This window comes from Schistocerca piceifrons, chromosome 4, assembly GCF_021461385.2.
Source record: "Schistocerca piceifrons isolate TAMUIC-IGC-003096 chromosome 4, iqSchPice1.1, whole genome shotgun sequence".
NCBI lineage: Eukaryota > Metazoa > Arthropoda > Insecta > Orthoptera > Acrididae > Schistocerca > Schistocerca piceifrons.
This window is the reverse complement of record NC_060141.1, coordinates 261805101-261816992: the sequence shown is the minus strand read 5'-3', so window position 1 is coordinate 261816992 and position 11892 is coordinate 261805101. Positions and strand designations below refer to the sequence as shown.

At 40.9% G+C, this 11892-nt stretch overlaps 1 protein-coding gene across 2 annotated transcripts in view; it reads right to left on the bottom strand.

The window, feature by feature from the left end:
* Nucleotides 1–614: 614 nt before the first annotated feature.
* LOC124795325 (bis(5'-nucleosyl)-tetraphosphatase [asymmetrical]) overlaps nucleotides 615–11892 on the bottom strand; it is a 49577-nt gene continuing 38299 nt past the window's right edge. For both annotated transcript variants that reach the window (XM_047259300.1, XM_047259299.1), the window contains exons 3-4: nucleotides 9991–10106; nucleotides 615–1267 (exon numbers count right to left, since the gene is read on the bottom strand). In XM_047259300.1, coding sequence (XP_047115256.1) covers nucleotides 1064–1267; nucleotides 9991–10106 — 320 coding nt within the window. In that variant the 3' untranslated portion in view covers nucleotides 615–1063. The remainder of the gene's footprint in view (nucleotides 1268–9990; nucleotides 10107–11892) is intronic.

Here is an 11892-nt window from a genome sequence, read left to right as displayed (position 1 = left end):
GTTGGAAAAAAATTAGTTCCTATTTTGGCCACCAGGTGCAAATATGGCACCGTACACCTTTTGTATGAAGATATGACATTCATGCAGTCATTGGACAAGCCAGAGTGAAAGTGACTGAACAGTACGTTTAACGAGAAGAGAGACCGTACACTGTTAGCGAAAGCGTTGCAGGGGAACGGCAGCAATTACAGTGATGCATTGAGAAAGTATCCCAAACTGAAAGTTATAAGGAGGGAACCAGTTTAAAAAATATGCCAATGAAATTCGAAAACACGAGTAAGCTTGGTGTGGCACCTTCAAGAGAAAGGCGTCCTATCCTGATGGCTGTTATTGACAAGGTTGCTATCACTTTGAGTGACCATGGGGTATGTGCCCATGGCGGTGCTAGAGCTCGTGCAATGTCACGAGAATTGTCCAGGCCAAGGTCAACACGAAGATGAGTATTTGAGTATTTTCTACAACCTGTTACACAAGAACAGTGTATTAACTTGAGATAAATTGGAATCCCCCCCCCCCCCCCCAATCCAGTTTTATTTCATTCTAACATCTAGTATAATTCAGCAGATAAATAGCTAAATACAATACGAAGAAAATTGCAAACACATGAAACTAAATAACAATACAAAGATATAATTATTTAAATTTTATATAATATCTGATTTGCTTATTTGCATTTCACTATCAGAAATACAATGTTTTTGTCTGACAAAATATTGCATTTTAAGTTTTCTAGCTCTCTTATTCAACTTTATGTTCTCCACCTAGTGTACTCTATCCATTACAAAACATCACTGAGGAATTCATACCTGCAAATATGATTATTTGACAATATATATGTAAACTGTATCTAGGGTCACAGGAAGTAAAATACAGCCATGAAGATCAAGTTACCTTTGAACCTGCTTGCAGTGGTAAACAAGAATCAGGCTTAAAATTTTTCTAGTTTCCCTACATCAAACATAATGCATCTGGACAACATATGATAGCTTTGCAATTTACAAAGGCATTAGATATATCAACACATTTACACAGCAATGTCTTCCACGAGACAAAAATCAGTAATTCATAAAGAACTTCTTGACATTAAAAAACTATCACATTCCTGTAGCAGCTTCTGCATCTCAGAATACTTTGCCAGTTCACATGCTGCTTGAAGTTCAAGCCATTTGTACTCTTGGTGTTCCTTTGACAGTTGCACTGGAGTATCTATATTCTTTAACTGGGCAAGCCAGTAAACAACTTCTTTTGGTCGTCCACGAACATTGTACTGTAAAAAAATCAAATAAACAAGAAGTAAAGGTACATCAAATACCCAAAAACTGTGTGCTTCAATACGCACATTCTGCTTTTCTCAGTAACTGATTTGTGCTTAGTGCTCAGGAATTTAGAGTTAGCTTAAATTGTTGAGAATATTTTATATGTATTGTCTTCCAAGTGAAGGAGAAAAAATATAATAAAATATTTTTAAGCCACCTATTTACATTCGCCATTTTTTTTTTTTTTAATAAAATAATGTTCCTTTAAAATGTGGCTGTATGTACTATATGAGATACATTTCAAAAGTAGGCACTAACTGATAACAAATTAAGGAGAAATAACAAATAATTTAAAATACATACTTCCTCAGATCATTTTTTCTCCAAGATGATAACTGTTTTCCAAATTATTCAAACAATGGAAACTCCAGGTAGGAATATGTCCTATCATCTCCTCCCCATTCTCATCTCCCACCCTGTTTATTTGCAGCCCTCTGCCGATGCAGCCATCCATTTTTCTCCGCTTCTCTCATATTTTGTTCCTTTTTTTCCCCCACCTCCCTGCCCCTCAACCTGCTCCTGAACTGTCCCTGTTGGAGTCTAGTCGCTGCACACTCCACCAGACAGCGTTCGTCTCTCTCCCCGCTTGTACACTACTACCCTTCCCCTTTCCCTTCCCCCAATCCCTCCAGATTGCTGCTTCTCTTCAAAATCCACTATTAAGCACTAAGGAGCTCAATTACTTTTTGTGGAGTTTTAATTCCTCTAGTTTTTCACAAATCATTGAAATATACGTCAATATTTTAATCACATGAACAGATGGAAGTCAATTAATAACTTTATCATTGTTTTGAATGTTGGGTGCTATGATAATAAGCGACAAGTGCTAAATTTTTATTTCATAAGAGAAATTGTGCATGACCTTTTGGAAATCACTGACTCTTGCAAAACTTTATATCTGATTCAGATGGATAAATACATAGAGAACATAGAAATACAACTAAAATGATAGCACGATCACTAAAATACCTTCTGGATACAATAAAAAGTAACTGTAAGTAATGTAGGATTTGTAGCTCTGCCTGCTTATAAAACACAAACCAAATTAGCTTTGGCAAATTTTTGCCACCAGGGAGTTTTTAATATGTTCCTTTTCTTGCAAATCATATTTTTTGGTTTTTGTCAAACTTTTACAAGATGTGTTTGCTAGTATATCACATTATGTACAAGGATAGGTCATCAAATACAGGAACTTTTGTAATGCTATCATGAAAATGTAAACAAAATAACAGCAATGATAATGTACGACAGCAACCACATTTATACACTTACACAGACAAAGTTTTTTTCTCTCTTGGTCTTTATTATTTCTGATTAGGCATTTTGGTTTTGCTTTCTCACCTGTGGCTGTATTAACGGCTGTACACACTTATACTTGGTATGATCATGTACTGTTTGATGAAATTCACTGTACTGATTCTTTAAGTTTTAGATCTGCCCATTTAACATGTCATTGTATGTCCCATATGAGGTACATTTCAAAAATAAGCACCTACTGGTTACAAATTAAGGAGAAACAAGACTATTTGTCCTCCATCAGTTTGTGAGCACATATGTTGAAATAAAATTTATTCCATGTTCATCTATTTTTCTCTTAAAACACATCTTTCTTGTAATTTGTAAAATAATGTGTATCCCACGTTTATACTTTTTGTCTTTTTACAGCTGTGAAGATCGTGGAGAGCAAAACACATAATCAGAAACAATAAAGTGCAGCTAAGACAAAAAAGATGTTGTTTGCAACAACAATGGTTTCTGGAAAGTATGCTCCAAAGTTGTCACAGTGATTGAGTAGTGTGCGACTGTGCAGTAGCTCTTACAAATGGCTGTGTTACTGCTTACATGCTGTGCAAAAACAGTGAGGTGTTATTCAACATTTGTGATCAGAAAGGGTGCCACTCTTATAAAAATACAGTAGAACTTTCACTCTCACTCTGTTACAATCTGCTGATCAATCCTGAACCACATGACATACTGTAGTATTAAATACATCTCGTACAAGTCTGAAAAATCAAGAAAGATGAAAAATGACAAACAATGAGTTAAAATCCTGCTGACAAGCAGTTTGAGAAAGACAAAGTGTTTTGCATCAGTGTGTATCTACAAATCCTAATGTAGATGCAACTCAATTAAGAGAAGAGCTGAACTGTAGAATCACTGTAACTGAAAATCTATCACGACAGATCTGTTTGTTAAAAGTTCTCCTGACATTATGAAATCCATTAAACAAGCATATAGTTATCGCCTGCATACTGCAGGAAACACAGTTCACATATTTAATTCAAGTATTCCAACTGGAAATGTTTGATAATCTGCCTTACGCAGTGATAGAAATGGAAAGTAGCACAGCGCGAATTTTAGACTGACCAAACAGTACCAAACTGGTGCTTCAGTATTTCTATGTTTGTGAGATACATTGATTAGTATTTCATCTTTGTGTAAGCTTATTTTCAGATCAGAAAAAAGGTAGAAGAAAAGAGGTAAAGAAAGAAGAAAAGGTGTTGGCTGAGGGTGTTGGACTAGCAAATATTCAGGCTATTGGGTTTTCATAATATAGAATGATACGCCTCCCCCCATGAACCACGGACCTTGCCGTTGGTGGGGAGGCTTGCGTGCCTCAGCGATACAGATGGCCGTACCGTAGGTGCAACCACAACGGAGGGGTATCTGTTGAGAGGCCAGACAAACATGTGGTTCCTGAAGAGGGGCAGCAGCCTTTTCAGTAGTTGCAGGGGCAACAGTCTGGATGATTGACTGATCTGGCCTTGTAACATTAACCAAAACGGCCTTGCTGTGCTGGTACTGCGAACGGCTGAAAGCAAGGGGAAACTACAGCCGTAATTTTTCCCGAGGACATGCAGCTTTACTGTATGATTAAATGATGATGGCGTCCTCTTGGGTAAAATATTCCGGAGGTAAAATAGTCCCCCATTCGGATCTCCGGGCGGGGACTACTCAAGAGGATGTCGTTATCAGGAGAAAGAAAACTGGCATTTTACGGATCGGAGCATGGAATGTCAGATCCCTTAATCGGGCAGGTAGGTTAGAAAATTTAAAAAGGGAAATGGATAGGTTAAAGTTAGATACAGTGGGAATTAGTGAAGTTCGGTGGCATGAGGAACAAGACTTTTGGTCAGGTGATTACAGGGTTATAAATACAAAATCAAATAGGGGTAATGCAGGAGTAGGTTTAATAATGAATAAAAAAATAGGAGTGCGGGTTAGCTGCTACAAACAGCATAGTGAACGCATTATTGTGGCCAAGATAGACACAAAGCCCATGCCTACTACAGTAGTACAAGTTTATATGCCAACTAGCTCTGCAGATGATAAAAGAAATTGATGAAATGTAAGACGAGATAAAAGAAATTATTCAGGTAGTGAAGGGAGACGAAAATTTAATAGTCATGGGTGACTGGAATTCGTCAGTAGGAAAAGGGAGAGAAGGAAACATAGTAGGTGAATATGGATTGGGGGGAAGAAATGAAAGAGGAAGCCGCCTTGTAGAATTTTGCACAGAGCATAACTTAATCATAGCTAACACTTGGTTCAAGAATCATGAAAGAAGGTTGTATACCTGGAAGAATCCTGGAGATACTAAAAGGTATCAGATAGATTACATGATGGTAAGTCAGAGATTTAGGAACCAGGTTTTAAATTGTAAGACATTTCCAGGGGCAGATGTGGATTCTGACCACAATCTATTGGTTATGAACTGCAGATTGAAACTGAAGAAACTGCAAAAAGGCAGGAATTTAAGGAGATGGGACCTGGATAAACTGAAAGGACCAGAGGTTGTAGAGAGTTTCAGGGAGAGCATAAGGGAACAATTGACAGGAATGGGGGAAAGAAATACAGTAGAAGAAGAATGGGTAGCTCTGAGGGATGAAGTAGTGAAGGCAGCAGAGGATCAAGTAGGTAAAAAGACGAGGGCTAATAGAAATCCTTGGGTAACAGAAGAAATATTGAATTTAATTGATGAAAGGAGAAAATATAAAAATGCAGTAAATGAAGCAGGCAACAAGGAATACAAACGTCTCAAAAATGAGATCGACAGGAAGTGCAAAATGGCTAAGCAGGGATGGCTAGAGGACAAATGTAAGGATGTAGAGGCTTGTCTCACTAGGGGTAAGATAGATACTGCCTACAGGAAAATTAAAGAGACCTTTGGAGAGAAGAGAACCACTTGTATGAATATCAAGAGCTCAGATGGCAACCCAGTTCTAAGCAAAGAAGGGAAGGCAGAAAGGTGGAAGGAGTATATAGAGGGTTTATACAAGGGCGATGTACTTGAAGACAATATTATGGAAATGGAAGAGGATGTAGATGAAGATGAAATGGGAGATAAGAAGAGTTTGACAGAGCGCTGAAAGACCTGAGTCGAAACAAGGCCCCGGGAGTAGACAACATTCCATTAGAACTACTGATGGCCTTGGGAGAGCCAGTCATGACAAAACTCTACCATCTGGTGAGCAAGATGTATGAGATAGGCGAAATACCCACAGACTTCAAGAAGAATATAATAATTCCAATCCCAAAGAAGGCAGGTGTTGACAGATGTGAAAATTACCGAACTATCAGTTTAATAAGTCACAGCTGCAAAATACTAACGCGAATTCTTTACAGACAAATGGAAAAACTGGTAGAAGCGGACCTCGGGGAAGATCAGTTTGGATTCCGTAGAAATGTTGGAACACGTGAGGCAATACTAACCTTACGACTTATCTTAGAAGAAAGATTAAGAAAAGGCAAACCTACATTTCTAGCATTTGTAGACTTAGAGAAAGCTTTTGACAACGTTAACTGGAACACTCTCTTTCAAATTCTGAAGGTGGCAGGGGTAAAATACAGGGAGCGAAAGGCTATTCACAATTTGTACAGAAACCAGATGGCAGTTATAAGAGTCGAGGGGCATGAAAGGGAAGCAGTGGTTGGGAAAGGAGTGAGACAGGGTTGTAGCCTCTCCCCAATGTTATTCAATCTGTATATTGAGCAAGCAGTAAAGGGAACAAAAGAAAAATTCGGAGTAGGTTTTAAAATTCATGGAGAAGAAGTAAAAACTTTGAGGTTCGCCGATGACATTGTAATTCTGTCAGAGACAGCAAAGGACTTGGAAGAGCAGTTGAATGGAATGGACAGTGTCTTGAAAGGAGGATATAAGATGAACATCAACAAAAGCAAAACGAGGATAATGGAATGTAGTCAAATTAAATCGGGTGATGCTGAGGGGATTAGGTTAGGAAATGAGACACTTAAAGTAGTAAAGGAGTTTTGCTATTTAGGGAGTAAAATAACTGATGATGGTCGAAGTAGAGAGGATATAAAATGTAGACTGGCAATGGCAAGGAAATCGTTTCTGAAGAAGAGAAATTTGTTAACATCGAGTATAGATTTAAGTGTCAGGAAGTCGTTTCTGAAAGTATTTGTATGGAGTGTAGCCATGTATGGAAGTGAAACATGGACGATAACCAGTTTGGACAAGAAGAGAATAGAAGCTTTCGAAATGTGGTGCTACAGAAGAATGCTGAAGATAAGGTGGGTAGATCACGTAACTAATGAGGAGGTATTGAATAGGATTGGGGAGAAGAGAAGTTTGTGGCACAACTTGACTAGAAGAAGGGATCGGTTGGTAAGACATGTTTTGAGGCATCAAGGGATCACAAATTTAGCATTGGAGGGCAGCGTGGAGGGTAAAAATCGTAGAGGGAGACCAAGAGATCAATACACCAAGCAGATTCAGAAGGATGTAGGTTGCAGTAGGTACTGGGAGATGAAGAAGCTTGCACAGGATAGAGTAGCATGGAGAGCTGCATCAAACCAGTCTCAGGACTGAAGACCACAACAACAACAACAGAATGATACGGTGTGGTGGATATGATGATGGTGTCAAACATGTGTCAGCTACCAGAGTAATTGTAATTGTATTGGAAACAACTGAATGTAAATGGTTCGCTTCTTTCATAGGAGAAAGATAGTCTCGAAAATTTCTCGGGTATTCAGACAGGTAGAGTCGTCCAAAAGGCGCGATATTTTGGCAAGCCGACTTCTTGCCATCTTCAGGCATTCTTGGTGTCTGGTTGAGCTCTCATGGATGCCGACTTTATATAATCTCCACCCCTCTCCTGCAGCCTTTGTCTGGGCGCTTCCGAGCGGTCCGAAGCCGGTGGTGGGGGAAGGGCGGCACTGGGTGGTGTGCGCCCCGCGACAGATCATGGACTGCAGTCCTTCTGCGGCTATGACCGCTTGCTGAACTCTACCGTCGTGGTGACAATGCTTCTTCTTCTTCTTCTTCTGCAGGTGTCCTGACTGGAGCAGATTTCCGTGTAGACTGTCGTCGTGTTTTAATCATGCTTAAAGCTGGATCCGAGGCTTTGCTTAACTGGAAACCACTGTCTTTATTTATTAGTTCGTCATGCAGCCGGATCTCCACAGCCTGTTTGACGAGACAATCACAGAAGGTGTTCAAATGCTGTAACACCTTTGTGCCATTGTAGTTCATGTCATGTTCATGTGAGATGCAGTGCTCTGCCATGGCGTACTTGGTCAGCTGTGCGTTGTCTGTGTGGCGTTTATGTTCACTACATCTCTCCTGTACCATCCAGATGGTCTGGCCTATATACATTTTCCCGCACTGGCAAGAGATGCTGCAAACTCCCAGTTTCCGGAGTCCTAAGTCATCCTTGACTGATCCTAATAATGTTTTCATTTTGGATGGAGGGCGAAACATGCACTTGACATTATATTTTTTGAGTATTCTGTCAATCTTTGTCGATGTGTTCCTGACATATGGTATGATCACTGTCGCAACCAGCTTGTCTTCATCCTTGGAAGCCTGCAGTCTCGGCTTCTTCGGTCTTAAGGCCCGTTTTATCTGTCGGTTGTTGTAACCATTCATGCGGAACATGGCCTGCAAGTGCTGAAATTCAGCTGCTAGGCTGTCACAGTCCGAGATTTCGCATGCTCTGTGCACCAGTGTGCTTAGAACAGCCTCTCGCTGTGAAGGAGCATGACAGCTGGAGGCATGCAGGTACAAATCTGTATGTGTTGACTTACAGTAGATGCTGTGTCCTAGTTTGCCATCTGGTCTTTGCTTGACGAACACATCCAGAAATGGAAGCTGGTTTTTTCTTCTACCTCCATTGTGAACTTGATATTCTGGTTCAGTGAGTTCAGATGCTGCAGAAAGTCTTGGAGGTGTTGTCATCCATGCGGCCAGATTACGAATGTATCGTCTACATATCGAAAAAAGCAAGAGGGCTTGTAGGCTGCCGACTTGAGAGATTCTTCTTCAGAAGCCTCCATGAACATATTGGCCACTACTGGTGATAACGGACAGCCCATAAGTTCCCATCAAACAGAAAGTATGTTGACATAAGTACAAATTCAAAAACTTTCGTTACTGTTGGTCCGAATTTTTCTCCTATGAGGCTTAGGGAGCCTCTTAGAGGTACCCTAGTTAACAGGTATACCACATCAAAGCTCACCATGAGGTCTTCTTGGCCCAATCAGAAGTTCTGGTGCTGCTGGACGAATGTGCGGAGTTTCTGATATGGTGCTGACATTTGCCCACAAAGGGACTGAGCATCGACGTCAGATGTTTTGCTAATTCGTATGTTGATGCTCCATTGTTGCTAACAATCAGACGGAGAGGCAATCCATCCTTATGGACTTTAGGTAGTCCGTAAAGTCTAGGAGGTACAGCTGCTCATGGACGAAGTTTCTTCACCATCTTCTTATCTTCGAAGGTGTGCTGGAGAAGCTCAAAGTCTTCCTTTTCACTCTGTTGGTAGTATCGTCTTCGATTCTCTGGTAGGTTTCATCTTCTAATAGGTAGTACAATTTTTGTTAGTATACATTACATGGTAGTAGGACCGTGAAATTCCCTTTATCTGCTGGGAGGACGACAGTCTTGGCATCTTCTCAGAGCCGCTTCAGTGCTTTCCTCTCTTCCTTGGAGATGTTTGGCATCGGCAGAGCCGCCCTGGTGAGTACATGGCATGTTTCCCATCGTATTTCCTCTGCAGCATCACGTGGAAATGCAAGAGCGGCCTGTTCCACCGTGCTGATGAATTGTTCTGTTGGTAATGTTGTCGATATTGGTGCGAAATTCAGCCCCTTTTTAAGTACAGATACAATGGACCATAAGGTACTAAATACGATCCTTCACTTAATACAAGAATTTCGGCCAAATGTACAGTACGAAATGCCAAAACTTCACGTGATGTAAAACTTTCCAAACCAGTCCTTGAAGCGTCATGACAAACAACAACAGCAAAGGTAATCCAACCATTACCTATAGTACTTGATTCAGATGCTTTTGAAATGGAAAAATTCAATTTAAGTCCTAAAAAGTAATTAGGACCTGACAATACAGGTAAAGAAGCAATCTTCTTCAGATTGCCAGGGAGCGTGGCCGAGTTCTCAAGCAGCCGTTAACACACAGTAGATAACGCTTTAACACAGGCCTGCAGACTCCGCCACAGCGTGTAATCGAGTACAGGCGACCAAGCAGCGTTCGCTTGTATCTTGAGCTATAAATAGCTGCTGATGCAACTTCGCGCATTCATTATATGAATAGCATTATTCAACAATGAGTCGCCATTTTGGATATCGCCGTCGCTGGAAGAAGATCAAAAGAAAAACAAATTATTTCAGATGGAATAATAATCACTACCTGTAGAGTCTTTTCAAAATCTTCAAAAATTTTCAAATCATCTTTCTTTAATCCAGCTTCTTCTTCAGTTTCTCTGTATGCAGTTGTAATATCAGATTCTCCCGGATCTACATGACCTGTAACATGGACGGAAAAGTCAGTGGGCATCCATATTGATGCAGGCATTGTTTCACATTAATGTGTTAGAGAACACAGAGAGGCTAAACAGTAACTGACTATTATTACAGCTAAGTAACAATTTGGAATATACTTTCAATCTGCTGCAAAATTAAATGTGAAAGTGCTTTCTTAGCCTGCATATTTTTTTATTTAAATTTTATTATCTTCTTGATGATGACATTATACCCTACACACAAACTAGGCACGTGTGTGTTGTAATACACTTATGAGCAGTTGAATTAGACACATCTATTAACATAAAGCAACCCTCATCCTGATAATGATAGCAACATCTCATTCAGTGCCTTCCCAAATGAGCTCAACAGAAATGAGGTCAAGTGACCTGAGGAGCCACACAGGAACCGTCATGTCTGTGGAATATTTATGAAACACTGCTGACCAATTCAGGAGGAATTGTTCACCTGTAAGTACAGGTTAACTGGAGTGTTTTTGCATCCCATATAAAAAACATTTCCCACATATGAACATATCTTCCACCAGCCTGACGGCAGTCTGTTGGCAAACAGGATGCGACAGCTGATGTGGCTTTTGACGTACTCGTATCCTGTCATCAGAATATACAACTGTATGATACAACTTTTTTCTTGTCTTGTAGGTATGTTTCTCCAGTATGGTGTTGCAGGATTTTCCCTGGCCTAAACAACTTCTTCCCCCCCCCCCCCACACACACACACACACACACACACACACACACACACACACACACACACACACACACACACAGAGAGAGAGAGAGAGAGAGAGAGAGAGAGAGAGAGAGAGAGAGAGAGAGAGAGAGAGTCATGCAAGCTGTACAAACATGACCACTGTCTGGCCACAGACGTCTGATTGCAGGCAACTTAGCCTGATGGTAGAAGCAATCTGGGCAGTAGGGGTTCAGGAAGTGGATGGGTTGGGGAGGTGGAGGGATAGCAGAATAGGGATGGGTAGAGTGTAGTGCTTGGTGAAAGAGCATACAGGACTGTTGTGGGGACAGCATTACGCTGCTAGGTGCAGTTGTGAGGTTTGAGGGGTCAGGGTGGGGGGGTAGAAAAGGAGAGAAGCTGAGGAGGGAAAAAGCGAAAGACCTTTCAGTGTGATAGTGCAATAGAAGGCTGTGTTGTGCTTGAGGGGTACCAGGGAAGGGCATAGGTGGCCGTAGGCTAAGGACTAGTGAAATCTGCAGCCAGAGCAGGAATGGAAAGGTAGGATATATTGCAGGGAGACTTCCCACCTGCACGATTCACAAAAGCTGTGATTGGCAGGAAGGATCCAGATGGCTCGAACTCTCAAGCAGTCAATATAGCGAAGCATGATGTGTTGGGCAGCATGCTTAGCAACTGGACAGTCCAGCTATCTCTTGGTCATAGTTTGTCAGGGACCATTCACGAGGACAGATAACTTGTTCATTGTCAAGCTTCTACGTTGAGGGATTTGGGAAATGATTTTGAGCAAGGATTGAGGATAAGAAATTCTGGAATGTTAATAGAGAGTAATTTGGGGGCAGTGGCAGTGGATCACGGCTGAATGGAGGACAGAACTGAGTCAGGCAGGGTTCAACATTGGTTTTGAACCAATGTTGAACCCTGCCTAACTCCATTCACTCTCCTATCCAATCATGATCCATCTCTGCTGTCCCAAGCACATTCCCTATTAATGTTCCAGAATTTCTTAACATCAGATCTTGCCTCGCCATCGTTCCCTAAACCCTCAACGTGGACACTAATAAATCTGCAGAAAAAA